The 20,396-nt window shown below is 47.0% G+C and overlaps 1 protein-coding gene across 2 annotated transcripts in view; it reads right to left on the bottom strand.

Annotated features, from left to right (window-relative positions):
• Positions 1 to 20,396, bottom strand: part of IFT88 (intraflagellar transport 88) — a 473,307-nt gene that overhangs the window by 133,877 nt on the left and 319,034 nt on the right. For both annotated transcript variants that reach the window (XM_078657075.1, XM_078657076.1), the window contains exon 22: positions 16,214 to 16,279. In XM_078657075.1, the coding sequence (XP_078513201.1) occupies positions 16,214 to 16,279 (66 nt within the window). The remainder of the gene's footprint in view (positions 1 to 16,213; positions 16,280 to 20,396) is intronic.

Below are 20,396 nucleotides of genomic sequence, written 5' to 3'. Positions count from 1 at the left end.
TTTTGGTTAGACTTTGACTATGGAAGTCCCATACAAGAGACAAGCATTAATGTGTAACTTTTTTATTTTTGTGGCGCACACAGTACACTAATAGATTTGTCCCAAAGGCTCAAAACACATCCTATTAAGGAAGTTTCTAAGATAACAATTTCCCAAGGCCGTTCCAGGTGGAGTTGTTTCCCACGTAAGTAGTTGCATGAGTTTTGCTACTGCTTAAAAATTGTGTTTAGGTTCGGCCAAGCCTAAAGTTGTTTGTGGCAAATCACTTTTATAGTGGCTCAATTCTGTTCTGAAACATGATTCAAAGTCTGGCTTGGGGAACAAGAGCAATGCTACAAGCCATGAAAACTGATAGGCACAGGAATGAGATTTACTTCAGGATAGCTCCTGGTAGAAAATGGGGAATCATTTTTAGGACGCAATTTGCACTCTCTTGAGGGGTGAATGTTTTCCACACTATTGTGAGGGGGTAGAGATGTTAAGGTTGATTTGGAAAGTACAACTTGTTACATTTCGGGCACACTTGAAATAAGACTGGCTCTCTTCCTTGGCCTTTCTTCCTTTTCAGAGGACCTTGTCTGTAGGGTAAATTGATTCTCTCTTCACCTGCTAAACTACCTTTTCAAAGAGTGTCTTACTGAGAAAGATTTCATTTTTCTGTATGGTTGTTGAGCTTAGGGTGAGAGTGACAGAGAAGCATTATGGAACAGGTATTGCATATGTGTGGAGATGAAGAGGTTGCTGGGTGGAGAAATCATCTACTCAGCAGCACGGGTCGAGGTCATACAGTATATATAGCTTTGAGCACTTGCTAAGTGCCAGTGAGCGCAGAGCTGGTGGTTTAATCCCAGGGCAGAGAGGGCAGCCATGGAGACGTAAGGGCACTAAGCAGAACACATTAGTTCAGTATTGTCAAATAGTGCCCATGCCAAGCAACAGTAACTGCACAGATAGATCACAGCCAAACTCAGGAAGACAGAGCGATCTTTTGCAGCGCTAGTTAATCCATGGTAAGCTACTGCTGGGTAGTCAGGTTCTTCTGGATGTCAAACACAACAGGGGAACAGCTGGTGTTCTCCCTCTGCAGGGGCAGAATGCTTCTTTCCACTCTGAGCAGACAGGTAGGTAGGTGCTAAGCAGACCCACAACGTCTACAGCAAGTCGCAGACTGCAGGTGATGTCCCCTCACATCTGGAAGTCAGGCTGTCATTTATACACCGATTCAGAAAAGGGGGTGGTGATGAACAGAGTGTCTGAATTAAGCAGACCACTCTTACCCAGTCCAAAGATCAGGGCTTGATCCATCACCGTTATTTAGCTCACAGCCCCATCCCAGCTCAGAACCTGGCTATATGCAAATTAGTCTGTCCCTGGCCCAGTGCATCATGGGAACAGGGCAGACCAAACTACCAAGCCAATTCTTCACCAGAAAGGAGACAAGCTTCCGGGGACCGGTTTCTGGCATTTCAGCCGTCGTCGGCCCGGCTTGCTTGAATCCTGATGGAGCAGTAATCAAGGGACTCATGTCTGAGTATACCCTGCCACACCTATAGTGGCCAAAAACGATTCAGAAAAGGGGGTGGTGATGAACAGAGTGTCTGAATTAAGCAGACCACTCTTACCCAGTCCAAAGATCAGGGCTTGATCCATCACCGTTATTTAGCTCACTGCCCCATCCCAGCTCAGAACCTGGCTATATGCAAATTAGTCTGTCCCTGGCCCAGTGCATCATGGGAACAGGGCAGACCAAACTACCAAGCCAATTCTTCACCAGAAAGGAGACAAGCTTCCGGGGACCGGTTTCTGGCATTTCAGCCGTCGTCGGCCCGGCTTGCTTGAATCCTGATGGAGCAGTGAGCAAGGGACTCATGTCTGAGTATACCCTGCCACACCTATAGTGGCCAAAAACGATTCAGAAAAGGGGGTGGTGATGAACAGAGTGTCTGAATTAAGCAGACCACTCTTACCCAGTCCAAAGATCAGGGCTTGATCCATCACCGTTATTTGGCTCACTGCCCCATCCCAGCTCAGAACCGGGCTATATGCAAATTAGTCTGTCCCTGGCCCAGTGCATCATGGGAACAGGGCAGACCAAACTACCAAGCCAATTCTTCACCAGAAAGGAGACAAGCTTCCGGGGACCGGTTTCTGGCATTTCAGCCGTCGTCGGCCCGGCTTGCTTGAATCCTGATGGAGCAGTGAGCAAGGGACTCATGTCTGAGTATACCCTGCCACACCTATAGTGGCCAAAAACAATTCAGAAAAGGGGGTGGTGATGAACAGAGTGTCTGAATTAAGCAGACCACTCTTACCCAGTCCAAAGATCAGGGCTTGATCCATCACCGTTATTTAGCTCACTGCCCCATCCCAGCTCAGAACCTGGCTATATGCAAATTAGTCTGTCCCTGGCCCAGTGCGTCATGGGAACAGGGCAGACCAAACTACCAAGCCAATTCTTCACCAGAAAGGAGACAAGCTTCCGGGGACCGGTTTCTGGCATTTCAGCCGTCGTCGGCCCGGCTTGCTTGAATCCTGATGGAGCAGTGAGCAAGGGACTCATGTCTGAGTATACCCTGCCACACCTATAGTGTCCAAAAACGATTCAGAAAAGGGGGTGGTGATGAACAGAGTGTCTGAATTAAGCAGACCACTCTTACCCAGTCCAAAGATCAGGGCTTGATCCATCACCGTTATTTAGCTCACTGCCCCATCCCAGCTCAGAACCTGGCTATATGCAAATTAGTCTGTCCCTGGCCCAGTGCATCATGGGAACAGGGCAGACCAAACTACCAAGCCAATTCTTCACCAGAAAGGAGACAAGCTTCCGGGGACCGGTTTCTGGCATTTCAGCCGTCGTCGGCCCGGCTTGCTTGAATCCTGATGGAGCAGTGAGCAAGGGACTCATGTCTGAGTGTACCCTGCCACACCTATAGTGGCCAAAAACGATTCAGAAAAGGGGGTGGTGATGAACAGAGTGTCTGTATTAAGCAGACCACTCTTACTCAGTCCAAAGATCAGGGCTTGATCCATCACCGTTATTTAGCTCACTGCCCCATCCCAGCTCAGAACCTGGCTATATGCAAATTAGTCTGTCCCTGGCCCAGTGCATCATGGGAACAGGGCAGACCAAACTACCAAGCCAATTCTTCACCAGAAAGGAGACAAGCTTCTGGGGACCGGTTTCTGGCATTTCAGCCGTCGTCGGCCCGGCTTGCTTGAATCCTGATGGAGCAGTGAGCAAGGGACTCATGTCTGAGTATACCCTGCCACACCTATAGTGGCCAAAAACGATTCAGAAAAGGGGGTGGTGATGAACAGAGTGTCTGAATTAAGCAGACCACTCTTACCCAGTCCAAAGATCAGGGCTTGATCCATCACCGTTATTTAGCTCACTCCCCCATCCCAGCTCAGAACCTGGCTATATGCAAATTAGTCTGTCCCTGGCCCAGTGCATCATGGGAACAGGGCAGACCAAACTACCAAGCCAATTCTTCACCAGAAAGGAGACAAGCTTCCGGGGACCGGTTTCTGGCATTTCAGCCGTCGTCGTCATCACCACCCCCTTTTCTGAATCATTTTGTCCACCATAAGCGTGGAAGGGTATACTCAGATGTGAGTCCCTTGCTCATTGCACCATCAGGATTCAAGCAAGCCGGGCCGACGACGGCTGAAATGCCAGAAACCGGTCCCCGGAAGCTTGTTTCCTTCCCAGTATAAGAATTGGCTTGGTAGTTTGGTTTGCCCTGTTCCCATCATGCACTGGGACAGGAACAGACTAATTTGCATGTAGCCAGGTTCTGAGCTGGGATGGTGCAGTGAGCTAAAAAACGGTGATGGATCAAGCCCTGATCTTTGGACTGGGTAAGAGTAGTCTGCTTAATTCAGACACTCTGTTCATCACCACCCCCTTTTCTGAATCATTTTGTCCACCATAAGCGTGGAAGGGTATACTCAGATGTGAGTCCCTTGCTCATTGCACCATCAGGATTCAAGCAAGCCGGGCCGACGACGGCTGAAATGCCAGAAACCGGTCCCCGGAAGCTTGTTTCCTTCCCAGTATAAGAATTGGCTTGGTAGTTTGGTTTGCCCTGTTCCCATCATGCACTGGGAAAGGAACAGACTAATTTGCATGTAGCCAGGTTCTGGGCTGGGATGGTGCAGTGAGCTAAAAAACGGTGATGGATCAAGCCCTGATCTTTGGACTGGGTAAGAGTGGTCTGCTTAATTCAGACACTCTGTTCATCACCACCCCCTTTTCTGAATCATTTTGTCCACCATAAGCGTGGAAGGGCATACTCAGATGTGAGTCCCTTGCTCATTGCACCATCAGGATTCAAGCAAGCCGGGCCGACGACGGCTGAAATGCCAGAAACCGGTCCCCGGAAGCTTGTTTCCTTCCCAGTATAAGAATTGGCTTGGTAGTTTGGTTTGCCCTGTTCCCATCATGCACTGGGACAGGAACAGACTAATTTGCATGTAGCCAGGTTCTGAGCTGGGATGGTGCAGTGAGCTAAAAAACGGTGATGGATCAAGCCCTGATCTTTGGACTGGGTAAGAGTGGTCTGATTAATTCAGACACTCTGTTCATCACCACCCCCTTTTCTGAATCATTTTGTCCACCATAAGCGTGGAAGGGTATACTCAGATGTGAGTCCCTTGCTCATTGCACCATCAGGATTCAAGCAAGCCGGGCCGACGGCGGCTGAAATGCCAGAAACCGGTCCCCGGAAGCTTGTTTCCTTCCCAGTATAAGAATTGGCTTGGTAGTTTGGTTTGCCCTGTTCCCATCATGCACTGGGACAGGAACAGACTAATTTGCATGTAGCCAGGTTCTGAGCTGGGATGGTGCAGTGAGCTAAAAAACGGTGATGGATCAAGCCCTGATCTTTGGACTGGGTAAGAGTGGTCTGCTTAATTCAGACACTCTGTTCATCACCACCCCCTTTTCTGAATCATTTTGTCCACCATAAGCGTGGAAGGGTATACTCAGATGTGAGTCCCTTGCTCATTGCACCATCAGGATTCAAGCAAGCCGGGCCGACGACGGCTGAAATGCCAGAAACTGGTCCCCGGAAGCTTGTTTCCTTCCCAGTATAAGAATTGGCTTGGTAGTTTGGTTTGCCCTGTTCCCATCATGCACTGGGACAGGAACAGACTAATTTGCATGTAGCCAGGTTCTGAGCTGGGATGGTGCAGTGAGCTAAAAAACGGTGATGGATCAAGCCCTGATCTTTGGACTGGGTAAGAGTGGTCTGCTTAATTCAGACACTCTGTTCATCACCACCCCCTTTTCTGAATCATTTTGTCCACCATAAGCGTGGAAGGGTATACTCAGATGTGAGTCCCTTCCTCATTGCACCATCAGGATTCAAGCAAGCCGGGCCGACGACGGCTGAAATGCCAGAAACCGGTCCCCGGAAGCTTGTTTCCTTCCCAGTATAAGAATTGGCTTGGTAGTTTGGTTTGCCCTGTTCCCATCATGCACTGGGACAGGAACAGACTAATTTGCATGTAGCCAGGTTCTGAGCTGGGATGGTGCAGTGAGCTAAAAAATGGTGATGGATCAAGCCCTGATCTTTGGACTGGGTAAGAGTGGTCTGCTTAATTCAGACGCTCTGTTCATCACCACCCCCTTTTCTGAATCATTTTGTCCACCATAAGCGTGGAAGGGTATACTCAGATGTGAGTCCCTTGCTCATTGCACCATCAGGATTCAAGCAAGCCGGGCCGACGACGGCTGAAATGCCAGAAACCGGTCCCCGGAAGCTTGTTTCCTTCCCAGTATAAGAATTGGCTTGGTAGTTTGGTTTGCCCTGTTCCCATCATGCACTGGGACAGGAACAGACTAATTTGCATGTAGCCAGGTTCTGAGCTGGGATGGTGCAGTGAGCTAAAAAACGGTGATGGATCAAGCCCTGATCTTTGGACTGGGTAAGAGTGGTCTGCTTAATTCAGACACTCTGTTCATCACCACCCCCTTTTCTGAATCATTTTGTCCACCATAAGCGTGGAAGGGTATACTCAGATGTGAGTCCCTTGCTCATTGCACCATCAGGATTCAAGCAAGCCGGGCCGACGACGGCTGAAATGCCAGAAACCGGTCCCCGGAAGCTTGTTTCCTTCCCAGTATAAGAATTGGCTTGGTAGTTTGGTTTGCCCTGTTCCCATCATGCACTGGGACAGGAACAGACTAATTTGCATGTAGCCAGGTTCTGAGCTGGGATGGTGCAGTGAGCTAAAAAACGGTGATGGATCAAGCCCTGATCTTTGGACTGGGTAACAGTGGTCTGCTTAATTCAGACACTCTGTTCATCACCACCCCCTTTTCTGAATCATTTTGTCCACCATAAGCGTGGAAGGGTATACTCAGATGTGAGTCCCTTCCTCATTGCACCATCAGGATTCAAGCAAGCCGGGCCGACGACGGCTGAAATGCCAGAAACCGGTCCCCGGAAGCTTGTTTCCTTCCCAGTATAAGAATTGGCTTGGTAGTTTGGTTTGCCCTGTTCCCATCATGCACCATGCACTGGGACAGGAACAGACTAATTTGCATGTAGCCAGGTTCTGAGCTGGGATGGTGCAGTGAGCTAAAAAACGGTGATGGATCAAGCCCTGATCTTTGGACTGGGTAAGAGTGGTCTGCTTAATTCAGACACTCTGTTCATCACCACCCCCTTTTCTGACTCATTTTTTCCACCATAAGCGTGGAAGGGTATACTCAGATGTGAGTCCCTTGCTCATTACACCATCAGGATTCAAGCAAGCCGGGCCGACGACGGCTGAAATGCCAGAAACCGGTCCCCGGAAGCTTGTTTCCTTCCCAGTATAAGAATTGGCTTGGTAGTTTGATTTGCCCTGTTCCCATCATGCACTGGGACAGGAACAGACTAATTTGCATGTAGCCAGGTTCTGAGCTGGGATGGTGCAGTGAGCTAAAAAACGGTGATGGATCAAGCCCTGATCTTTGGACTGGGTAAGAGTGGTCTGCTTAATTCAGACACTCTGTTCATCACCACCCCCTTTTCTGAATCATTTTGTCCACCATAAGCGTGGAAGGGTATACTCAGATGTGAGTCCCTTGCTCATTGCACCATCAGGATTCAAGCAAGCCGGGCCGACGACGGCTGAAATGCCAGAAACCGGTCCCCGGAAGCTTGTTTCCTTCCCAGTATAAGAATTGGCTTGGTAGTTTGGTTTGCCCTGTTCCCATCATGCACTGGGACAGGAACAGACTAATTTGCATGTAGCCAGGTTCTGAGCTGGGATGGTGCAGTGAGCTAAAAAACGGTGATGGATCAAGCCCTGATCTTTGGACTGGGTAAGAGTGGTCTGCTTAATTCAGACACTCTGTTCATCACCACCCCCTTTTCTGAATCATTTTGTCCACCATAAGCGTGGAAGGGTATACTCAGATGTGAGTCCCTTGCTCATTGCACCATCAGGATTCAAGCAAGCCGGGCCGACGACGGCTGAAATGCCAGAAACCGGTCCCCGGAAGCTGGTTTCCTTCCCAGTATAAGAATTGGCTTGGTAGTTTGGTTTGCCCTGTTCCCATCATGCACTGGGACAGGAACAGACTAATTTGCATGTAGCCAGGTTCTGAGCTGGGATGGTGCAGTGAGCTAAAAAACGGTGATGGATCAAGCCCTGATCTTTGGACTGGGTAAGAGTGGTCTGCTTAATTCAGACACTCTGTTCATCACCACCCCCTTTTCTGAATCATTTTGTCCACCATAAGCGTGGAAGGGTATACTCAGATGTGAGTCCCTTGTTCATTGCACCATCAGGATTCAAGCAAGCCGGGCCGACGACGGCTGAAATGCCAGAAACCGGTCCCCGGAAGCTTGTTTCCTTCCCAGTATAAGAATTGGCTTGGTAGTTTGGTTTGCCCTGTTCCCATCATGCACTGGGACAGGAACAGACTAATTTGCATGTAGCCAGGTTCTGAGCTGGGATGGTGCAGTGAGCTAAAAAACGGTGATGGATCAAGCCCTGATCTTTGGACTGGGTAAGAGTGGTCTGCTTAATTCAGACACTCTGTTCATCACCACCCCCTTTTCTGAGTCATTCATACACCAGCACTGATCTCACTGCAGCTCTGAGTAACAACGTAGGGAGTTTTTTCCTCATTTTCCAGACAGTGGGTGTGGATCCATTATCCAACATCTTTGAACCATTTTGAGATGGTTGCCTTTCACATCTGGCTGCAGTGCAGCCATAGCCTTGGTAAAAGGTGATGGATCTCACAGCAGCTCGTGGTGATTCTAACTCCAAGTAGCATAGATTACATGGGAAAAATAAAGTGTGAAAACTCTACACCTGGCTGTCATCAGCCTTTTTGAAGTAGGGACTGAAAAAAGGACAGGCCATGCCTAGTAACTCCCCCCCCCCTTTAACAACAGAATCTGCTGACTCATCTCCGGTTCTCCGGTCTCTCATGGTCTGCCAAATGGTGGTGCTCAGAAAAATCTAATCAGCAATCCGTTGCTAAAAGGTCCTCAAAGAATTTCTACGGGCAGTTCTGTTTCCCTTCTCCCTCACTTCAGTGTCTGGATCTCCACACCCCTGGCTTCAGGAATCCAACAATATTCTTTCGATGTCTTGGGGAACCTGTATCCCGCGCCCTCCATCTTGTCCCATCCAAAACCAGGAGCCATTCAAAACGGATCCTACGGGTCCCAGTAAACATTTTAAAGATGCAGAAAGTCTTGTTGCCATGTGTGTGCCACACACACACTGTACACAGGCCACATGCACCATGGATGTCAGAGTATGTGTGTGGCTGCTACGTTGAGGTGGAACTTTAAATTGAGTGGATCAAGTAGGCCATACTCCTTTCTCGCACAGAAAAAGGTCTGGTCAGGACTATTAAGTCACATAAGCCATTGCGCTCCTTCCACTGATTCATGGCAACAACCAAGAACAAAGACAGCAGTTTCATGTCATTAAAAGGAAGGCATATGTGTGCACCCATCTAGTTTGGTAGAGCCAAGGCATGGTGGAATGGAGAACTAACTGGGAATCAGTAGATCCCTGGATAATGTGTCACATTAATGTCAAAGAAATAATATTTTACTCTTATGAACACTTCAAACCACAACCCCTTGTTATTGGGCAATTAATGGGGATGGGGAGGTTCAAAGCTACAATATCCTACATGGAAACTCCATACGACTGAACTATGGGAAGCCTCATTTAGAGGTATCATATAGGATGTGATCTAGAATAACCTGCTTCTGAGTCCTTAGTGGAGAGGAAGACCATCAAAGTTGACATTAAGGAGAACTGCATTAGAAATTCCCATAGAGTGGAAAGTGAACTGAGTCAGGAAATGTAAGCCATGGAGAAGAGGCTGAGGTAACAAGAATTGAAATCATCCCATCCTCCTGACGAAAAAGACAGATTAACTGAGAAGAGGGAAAAGAACACACAAATATTGGAGCTTATGTGATGCCTGTACTATAAAGGCTATATTGGTAAGAAACATGAGAGGGTTAAAGAGGGGAGGCTGTCAGCATGGCTGATCATTCCTGAATTGCAGCAGTCCCCAGTGACCAATATATGTACAGACGATGGAAGTTTAGCCTACAAACAGAAACAGAGATCTAGCACACTTGGAAAAAAATATGACATAGAGAGCACATGACGTGTGGAAGTATTCAAACTTACTTGTTTGCGAGCTCCTCTGCAAGGAGATACATGCAGTATTGGTCAAAACACCACAATTGATTGATAAATCAAGATAATTTGCACTTAAATATAGGATAACGGTAAATGTGGAACCAATACAGAAGATAAGGACATTAATTTCAGACCAGTAAGTTCAGCATCTATCTAGCAAAGAGTATGAAGCTCAGTATTAAGGACATATGCTTGAACCATTGGACAGAAGAAATCTGATTCGCTCACATTTCAAAAGGCTTATTTCACATAGCGTCAAAGACAATATCAGCCTTTTTTATCTTCATCATTCAACATTGCACAATTCAGAGTTATTGTAGAAACTGTCATTATGTCTGTATACGTCTTCTAAATAACAATACTATCTTGTTACTGTGCTTAACTATGTAATCACATCTGTACATTGAAGGTAGTATTTATACATTGTTGTTTTTTTATGTAATAATAAAAAAGACTGAGTTTCGTTGTCTTCATTTTCATTATTCTTGACCATTCTGCAGTCATTAGTATTCTGAATAATAAGAAAATAATAATAAGGTAGCTTATAAAGCGCCTGGTTACGCCATCCCGGCGTGTCCCCGCGCTGTGGAGAGCAAACCTGCCAAATACCATCCGCAAAAAGCCTTTCCATATAGATGCGCCCCTAAATAGTAAACAGATGAGTTTTGAGGAGATTCCTGAATCCAGTCTCATTAGAACCATGTGTGAAATTTGACACTGGTAAGCCACACAGAATGCTTAGAAAGCTGGCAATAATTTTGCTTTATTTCTTAGTGAAAAGATTCTCAGAGGTTTGAATAATACATATATTGGAGAGGTGTGGCTCACTGGTTAGAGGCGGCAGACCCGTAAGCAGCGAACGGCCCGGTACCAGGGTTCAATTCCCGACGCGGCAGGGTCGTGGACCAGGGTCAAAACAGACTCGATAATTCTCACCTCGGTGCCTACTCTAACCAGGGAACACACTCGGCACCTCTGGGCATTAAGCTTGCCTCATCTCTACAACGGCCCCCCACAGACGCCGGGGATGCCTGGTTTCACCTTGGAGATACCCAGAAAGGGACCATCTCACAGGGAAAACCAGGATGGGTTCCCCAGCGGTTTTCAGCGCCAGGATACTCCATGGAGTTGCAGTGCGCTTTACAAGTACACCCACATTTACATTACATTTACATATATAATGCAGGACATGGTTAGCAGGTGTTTATTTCTCCACATACAGGGATTCTTGCACTGCTAGTGCACCTTGTAACTTACGCTGTTTCTACCTGTCCAGTTGCTCTTTTTCTTGCTATGGAAGCTTACACACCCACTGCTCATCCTGTATATGCTATTGAAGAGTGTTGCACTATGTATACACAATCAAAAAAGATTAGCACAGGTGTTTACTACGTAGACGAACAAGTGCCGGTGCCCAATGTTTTGCTCAGTAGCCCCTGGCTAGTGCTACTGATTGTAGGGAGTGCCGAATACCAAGAGTGCATGGTCTTCATTCCACTTCATGCCTCTTTCATCCACCACCATACACTCCCTGACCCTTTCTCTCAGTCTTTCATGCTCTTTTTATCCCTGCTTTTATTTATTTTTTGTCACAGTTTTTTCTACTTTCTTGTCCTCCCTTTTTCTGTTTTTCTTTCTCTTCCTGTGATTCAAAGTCTGAGGCAGAAAAATAAGTGTCAGTCCCCAAAAATGAGTGCTGGTGGGCTCCACCAGGGGGGGAACATCGTTTACGACGCGGTTTTTACACCGCAGTGCCTTTACCCCGCAGCTATTACAACGCAAGTCGTTACTACGACTTGCGCTGGATGGCGCTGTGGGATAAGGAATCTTGCAATTTTATATTCCAACACCTATCCCTACTGTTATGGGAACTGGTGTTGGAATATAAAATTATAAGATTCCTAAATCCACGCCCTCCAACGCAAGTCGTTGTAACGACTTGCGTTGTAAGACTTGCGTGGTAAAGGCATGCGTTGTTACAGCATGCGTTGTAACAACGTACATACCTCCACCAGCAACCACGACTCAAATGAATGACTAATTACCACTATCAAGAACATAGATTAATGGTACAAGGAAGGCCATTGGTTACAGGGAGTCTGGGGGAATAGTGCAGTGCGCAAAGGATGAATCCGCATCAGGTACAAGATTTGAAAAACATAGGTGGTAACGAAATGTTCACATTTTCTTCTTGGGTACCCCATTGCATTTCACATATTCGTGTATTTGAGTGCACACATACCATTTATAAATGCATGTTGCATTAAGTATTGTTTGCACATGTATATTGTATAAAATTTGCTTTATTATAGTTTTAAAACTCAGAAATAATTCTTATATGTATGCACAATATGTAATTCCTTTTAGATTTAGGTGAAGATGCAACAAAATAAGTATGCTAATTCCCACAATTAGTATAATTCGAAGTGAGGCCTGCCCTTTTTAAAATAATTGGAAAAAGGTACTTAAGATGGACAAGTAAAAGGCAGAGAGGGAATGTTCAGTGTCCTGGAAGACTCCGAGATCAGAACAGAAACTGTAAACACTCTTCGCGAAGGCCGCAGGCATCTCAGAGCCAGCCCAGCCCTATAAGCTTACTAAGAGGCCACACCTAACGAGCACAGCTAGACAATGACCTTCTTCACACAGAACAACACTTCAGTTGTTCCATTAGTGTATGCAGTGAGAGGCCACCGTAGAAAACTCACACAGACCCTTCAGGTGCTAAGACAGCTTAACTAGAGGCAGAAGGGAGGGGTTGAAAAATAAAGAATTACTCGATCGTGTCATGCACAATAACTCTGAATTCTCAGCCACTGCTACCGTGTTGCAATTCTTCTTAATATTCTGTTTACAAATAATTTTCATTGCCACTCTTTTGTTCATTTTTATAGTTACAACTATACACATGCAATGAACTAGGAAACAATAAGATCATAAAACATATCCTTATTGTGCATTTTGAGTGTGTCTTCACGATGAGAAGAGATATGGAATCTATTAAGGGCAAATAATCCTGTGAAGTTTTACAGAACTGATTGTTTCCCCGAATGCACTATCCTCTTGTAATGCTTAGGTGATTCGTTGGCTACAGTCCACCAGATTTGCTGCGCTAAATTGGTAAATCGACTTTGAGCCTACAAATTTGCCAGAGGGTTAGAAACCCTCAATTCCAGGCCATATTGTGTATGGGATTAGAAAAAGTGTATCAGAGGAACATGGGGAACAGCATTAGGTGGAGGGAGAGAAAAGCACCTGTTGAAAGAGAGTACAGCACCATGAGAGCAGTGCCAGGTCCAAGGGGACGCAGGCCATGTGCAAGATGGACCAGTGTCTGATTCAAGAGGGGACAGAGCAAGCTGCAAGCATGGTAGAGCTTGGTGCAAGGTGAAAAGATGAGCAGAAGGGTTGCAAGATGAGCAACTCGGGATACACAAGGGAAGTCGCAGACTATGTAAGGAGGGTCATGGGGTTGTGGGGCAGGGTGTACCCAGCCTAAAGTGCAAGGTGGAAAGGTGTATGGGAAAAGTAAACTGCAAGAGGGAGCAACATAGTGATCAAAAAGAAGTTGTACAGTGTGCAAGAGGAAAGCAGTGCATGATTAAGGGAACAGCACAGGGGGCAAGGGGAAGCTGCACATTGTGCAAAGGGGAGAAGAGGAGCACAGGGTGCAAGGGGAAACAGTACATGGTACAAAGCAGAATGGCACTGGTGAATGCGAGGGGAGCATTGCAAAGTTGGCAAGAGGAGAATTCATGGAAGGGCTGGAGCCAGGAACTTTCAGTCAGTAGAGGTACTAGAACGTCAGAGGGAAAACTGCTATGGTTGAATGAAGAAAGGATAGTCAAACAGAGTAAACATAACATGGTATGCTGTTTGAATTGGGAAAGTAAGCTTGGGAGTGTGGGGTATGCTTGGGAGTGGCAGGGGAGAAAATAAGCATGAAAAGAAGGAAGTCAGAGGTACGGAGGGGACAGAGAGGCGGCTGTGAGCTGCGAAGGTAGGATGGCAGTGAAGCTGGGCCCTGGAAAGCGATATGGAGGAAGGTGGGACTAATTGATAGAAACTGTGAAAACTCAAGAATGGAAAGGAGGATTAGTCAATGATAAGTCTCTCGGGGTAAATGCAACACAGATCATACAAGACACCACACACATATTGTGCATGAAAGTAAGTATAACCTGTGTTTGTATTATTCACAACTGAAAGGAATACATTTGTAGTATTTGAGTCTAAATGTTAATGTTGCACATGTCTTTGTTACATAAAGTACAAAGAACAGAAAGCTGGTGATCTCTGGGTCAATAATCACTTGAGTATCCAATGAATTTGCCTAACCTCACTTCACCCACTGGGATATTTACTGATGCATTTATTCACATCCTAGTGCCAATGGCGGACAAGGATGTACAGGCATTTAACATAAATTGCGTTTATTTACATATGCTAGCTGCCACTGGTACAGGATGTATATACTGGTACTATTAAATACAAGCATTGGAGGCAGGATATCACATTCAGCTACATATATAATATCAGTAGCATTCCGTAGATCTACATGCAGGATGTAAGATGCATCTTTAATTAGAAGACATAGGCCAAGCCCAAAGATCTTGCTCTGTGCAACTAGAAAACTCAAAGCTCCATGCCTCTCTATGTAGTGCACACAGCGAAAGCCCAAAAGGTACGCCATGTAAATGGTTCCTACACACAAACAAGCACTGTATGTCTTAGGTTGGTATATGCGGCACAGTCAATCTTCAAAGGTCATACTTCATATATGCCATATACAGGGCACGGTAATGGTCTAGGCCCTTCGAGTCCTATATTCTGTATGAAGTACCAGCGATGGCACAGTATAATGTACGCTAATTAGCCCCAAACACAAAATTGCATATTATAGCGGATGATCCTCAAAATAGCAGCCTAAGGCCTTTGGAATGTACTTCCAAAAAGTATCAGCAGTACACCCAGCTAACCTCCTGTCCAAATTACTAATCAGACTGTGTCCCAATCCACGCAGTGGTACACCCTTTATTGGGTTTCCACAACGCAGACTTGGATATTGCTCCTAATTATGTACATAAAGGCAATTTCCCCAGCGTAGGCACAGCTCTCACAGTTTGCACCTGTCCTGAGGGGAAGCAATTGAATGAATGAATGAATTCAATTATATTTGTGTAGCACATGGATTTAAAGGAAGGGTGTTCCAGATGTTAGAAGCGTTGAAAGAAAAAGAATGCCCTTCCCACCTTGTTCTTTGTATTTTTTCAGAGACGGCAAGATATAAGGAGCTGGAACTGAGTTTTCTGGAAGGAAGGTAGTGGGTGATGAAGGAATGGGTAATGACCGAGCCCTTCTTCCAGAAGGCCTTATGAGCCAGGCACATGGCCTTGAATTGGATCCTTGCCGTCATTGGGAGCCAGTGAAGGCTCCTCAATGCTGGTTTGGCAGATTGCCAGCGAGGGTTCTGGGGGAGCAAGCGGGCAGCATAGTTCTGGATTGTCTGAAGCTTGTGGATAGTGGTTGAGGGGATCCCAGGTAGAGGGCATTCCCATAATCCAGGCGAAAGAGTATTAAAGCTTGGACCATGATCCTTCTTGCCTGGAAGGGAAGGAGAAAGACAGTGCCATAATTTACAACCGTGACTCCATCTTTGACTACCAGTGGTTTTGGCCTCATTTTCAAGTGGGGGTGGAAGTTCCGCTGAAGGAGATCGTGGTGTATCACTGCTCCCACCTGTGGGGAGCTCACTGTGAACCAATGCCAAGTCTCCAAAGAAGACCTCTTGGGGGAAGCACTGATTGTGCACCACTTTTTATGCGGCACACATAGTGAACAGCGCCCAGTGGCACGTTTATCCCTGCGTGATTCATATTACAGAAACTGCTCGTGTAGTATGTATAGCCTCCTCTGTAATTCAGAAATGGGCACAAAAATGTGATAAAAAATGTGGCACAAAAATGTATTTAACAAATGTGGCACAAAAATGTATTTAACAAATGTGGCACAAAAATGTAATTAAAAAATGTGGCACAAAAATGGGTACAGATGCCTCTTCCCCCTTGCTTCGGGGTTCGTTATGTAATGTGGTCTCTACTAGGTCAAGAAATTAGGATTCATCAGCATACCCAAACCACTGACTTCAAGAACAACTACAAACACCTTATTTCCTGTAAATTCATATAGCCACAGAGACACTAGGACACCACATACAAACATCAACTCAAAAGCCACCTCTAACAAGAATGACTTTGCCTCGATATATACTCGAAGGTAAGTCTCTGTTCCTGGACTGGTTATTTTTGATCCACAGTTAGAACATCCATGATATCTTTTGAACAACATAACACAATAAAAGAAATAAAACATGTCAGTTAGGAGAAAGCAAACCTTGATGTGTAATGCTTTTTCTATTTTTCTCCTCAAACTCATTCTGGTGTTTAAAAAGGTAGGAGTTGCCATGACAGTAACTGTAATATGTAACTCAATAATTTAATTTCTATTCATTTATAACCCCAAAAAAACTTACATTCAACATTATCTGGAAATCTTCTGTGAATCTCTTTATACGTATCCAGTGCTTTCTGGTAGTTGCCTGGAATAAAAAAAAACAGTTTGTTTGAGTGCTCTAAACATCCCTGTACATGACAAACAATGGATATGCTTGTACTTCTGGCACAACATACAGTAAAGGTTTATATTACATGGTAGTAAACAACAGTGTGTGAGGTATGTTTGCGATTAGCTATAAATATAAATAATGCACACTAGCTAACAGCAAAATACATAGTTAATTTGGTGACATACAGATTTTCAGTTGTCATTGCTCTACAGAAAGAGCAGAGTAGCATTTTTGTTTATGAGAGCATATTCACAAGGTCTTGAAAATCTTTTATTTGTAAAGTCCTCATAAATATTACTTTGAGACAATTTTCCAAGTAGTGTTTTCCAGGAACAAATGACCTAAAACCATCCCACACAGATTCAAATTCTTAGTAAAAAAATGTTGAAGGAGTGTCGTGGCCTGGACAGGCAAGATGGCAGGCACTCACTAGGGAGTTCCAGCACCCGACCTCACCTTCTTCCCGCATTCTGCGGCTGGTGGCTGTGGATTCAGTTTCACACCCTGTGTATCCTGGGGTGCTGCGGGCCAGGTTTTTGATCCGGCGATGCACTGGGGACGAAGGAGTGTCCTGCCTGCTAGGCCGTTGATGTGTGATTTACAAGATTGTCTTCATGATACCTTCCTGTGACAACTGCTGGCTGACCCCCTCCCCCTTTATTCTTCTGTGGGCCTGAATGTGCCCTCAACTGGCTTATGGATATTGGAGGCCCGAGGCTGCAGCCCTGCTAGACGTAAGGACACTAGGAATTGGTGGTGGGTCGCCTGGGGCCTTCATGAAGAATTGAAGATGCTCCTCGGGCTGAGGTGGACATAACTTCTGGTTCTTGGTGATCAGGCAACTCGGGATGCAATGTGGTACTTAGGAGCCCATCCTTCACCCTCCATGAGAAATGCCTGTCACTCCTCTGGCTTCCTAACTGGAGTCCCTCCTCTCCCATTTGGTGGCGACCGAAACAACGGCTTTGGTGCGGTAGTTTGGTTTCCTCTGCATAGAGCCCTCGTTTGGGAGTGCTTCCATGCATGATGTTGCCTGCTTGGGTGGCTGATGGACTTTGGGTCCCATGACCAGAGCAACCGCTGCACTGGAACGAGGTCTGGGAAGGTGCTTGGGATGACTCTGGCATAACAGGGAGGACCCTGGACGGACAGGGCCTCACCTTAGCGATATGAGCGGTGGGGCTCTCTATCTTGATTAATTTTACTGGAATAGCTAGAGTCCGGGGGTCGGGTTGCTCCGATTAATCCGTGGCATCTTCGTAACCCCCACATTGATGCGGAAGTGGTTAAACACATGGATTACTACTTTGCTGAGAATGAGGGGTCAGTATCCTCCCCTGTTTCATTGTGGGAGGCTTATAAAACTGTCATCCGTGGTCAGACTCTCTCTTTGATTGCTAGCGAGAGGAGGCGCAGAGCTATGGAAGTGGTGCGACTGGAAAATGATATTACTGAGTTGGAGGAGCGGATGGAGTCTGGAACTACACCTGATGGCTTGCACTCCTTGGCGCTTAAACAGTCTGCGTACAGAGCTCTGGTGACTGATGCGGCTATGGCAATGAGTCGTGAGCAGCAGGGGCGTCTGTATGATGTGGGTGACAAGGCGGGGAAATTGATTGCTTGGCTTGATAAACGGGAGAGATTGAATCGGGTGGTGCCTGTTATTGAGAGAGTGGATGGTGTGCGAGTGGTGGACCCGGTTGAGATAGTGGAGGTCTTTGCCCAGCACTTTCAGAAGGTTTACGCGCCGGTCTCGGACAGACCAGAGGAGGATTCACACCTGTTGCTCCGCGATATAGCGTTGCCTAGACTGTCTGACTCGGACCAAGAGCTTATGGAGGCGGATTTTTCCACCGATGAAGTAGCGCTCGCTATCCGTGCGCTTCGTTCGGGTAAGGCTTCGGGCCCGAACGGTATACCAGTTGAGCTGTATAAGTTGAGCCCAGACAAAATGGCGCCATATCTTCGTCGGACGTTTTTGGCATCGCGAGATCTCGGGATTCTTCCACGGGATCAGAGACTAGCGTCCATTGTGGTTATCCACAAGGACGGCAAACCTCGTGACCAATGTTCGTCTTATCGGCCGATCTCGCTTTTGAATGTGGAACCCAAGGTCCTTGCTAAGATCTTGGCGAGCCGACTGGTTACGGTGATCGGTGATTTGGTACACCCTGATCAATCCGGGTTTATCCCCCACCGCAATAAGGCGCTCAACCTTCGACGTCTTCATGGTGTCCTGGCAAGGGCGGGGTCTCTTGAGGAGCCGGCCGTCTTGGTCTCCCTTAACGCCTCAATGGCCTTCGACACGGTGGAATGGCCTTATCTGTGGGCTGCCCTTGCCAAGTTTGGCTTTGGTCCTAAGTTTGTCGGGTGGGTTAGACTCTTGTATGAGCAACCACTGGCTCAGGTGGTGGTCAACGGAAGGGCCTTGGATCCTTTTGTCCTTGGGCGTGGCACGATGCAGGGCTGCCCTCTGTCGCCTCTCCTTTTTGCACTTGCTCTTGAACACCTTGCTGCGTGGCTCCGTTGGGAGCCCTCGCTTCGGGGCATACGGTGGTCCCCTACCTTCGAGGATCGGGTGTCGCTTTATGCCGATGACATACTGTTGTACCTTACTTCTCCCCGTAAGTCATTGGGTGTTCTGTTTGACATCCTGAATTCTTTTGGAAAGAACTCTGGTTTGGTCATCAACTGGGCTAAATCCTGTATTTACCCACTTACAGGTGGACAGCCTTCTTTGCCCCGCGTTTGCCCTATACCTGTCTCCGGAGTTGGTTTCAAGTACTTGGGGATTTACGTTTCGATGGACCCCAAAGTACGCTATGAGCGGAATCTACTTCCTCCGCTTGCCCGCCTTCGGTCGGATGTGGCGGCGTGGTGTGGACTGCCTCTGTCCCCTTTGGGGAGAGCGGCCTTGTTTAAAATGATGTCTCTTCCCCGGTTCCTCTACGCCGTCCAAAACACGCTTGATTTGGTTCCGGCCGGCTATTTTCGTGAAATCGAGGGCCTCCAGAGGAAACTGGTTTGGGGCGGACGGCCTCGCATAGCATTGGCAAAACTGACTTTGCCCTGGTATGATGGCGGTATAGCTTTGCCTGATATCAAACGCTATTATTGGGCGTCCCAGTTGAGTGCCATCAATCATGCCATGTATGGTCTCGTTCCGAATCCCGCTTATGAGATGGACAGGTGGCAATTGCCGGGGGGCGATTATAATAGAGCGCTTTATTCCAGGACCGCCAGGTGAATTCTGACGGGCCCCACTGCGGTGGCGGTACGTGTATGGGATAGCGCAACATTGGCCACGGGCTGGACGAATAAACTGACTAGAGCAACTCCCCTGTATGCAGCTGAGAGATTGGGTGGTTAAATTTTTTTTTTTTTTACTGGAATATGTATACAGGCCTCAGCGACTGTAAGTCGGCCCCTGGCCTTCCCTTCGCCCTGGGATTCACTCGGCCGCCATATCATTTTGTAGGCCTAGCCCTGTTGCGAAGTAATCAGAATTTTCCATACCCAGGGAGCCTGAATTTCCCAGGACTGAGGACTAGGCCAAGTTGTGGTGCTCATGCTACCTGTGGGTGGACACCTGCGTTGCAGGCGGGTCAATGGAAACTGTTTTCTGCAGCACTTGACATCCACTGGACACAGTGAACCAGACATTGTGCTGCTGCTGTTATTACGAGGAGGGACCACCTGCTGCCGCCGCAGGCACAAACCAAGATAAACACCTCCCCTAATACACCTGAACAGACTAAAGTCTCACTCCCCAATTTCTCCTGGTCTTTGCCTCCTCCGACGTCCCAGGCATATACTCTAATCTACAAGTTATCCTGCCATCCTCAACAGCCCTTGAATCCAAAACTGGTGAAGTATGCTTAGACGTTGTGCTACTGAGCAACCGCTAGCTCCTCAATGTTATGCAGTTCAGATTTAGGCCTAACCACAGTACAGAAACAGCACTCATCGCAGCTGCAGATGACATCCACATGCTCTTTGACAGAAGAGACATGCAGCCTTCATTCTCCTGAGCTCTCTGTAGTCATTGACTTGGTCTAACACCCCATTCTCATCAGGCGCCTGCACAAGA

This window comes from Lissotriton helveticus, chromosome 8, assembly GCF_964261635.1.
Source record: "Lissotriton helveticus chromosome 8, aLisHel1.1, whole genome shotgun sequence".
In the NCBI taxonomy this organism is placed as follows: domain Eukaryota; kingdom Metazoa; phylum Chordata; class Amphibia; order Caudata; family Salamandridae; genus Lissotriton; species Lissotriton helveticus.
Note: the sequence above shows the minus strand (reverse complement) of the source record. Positions and strands in the feature narration are given on the sequence as shown.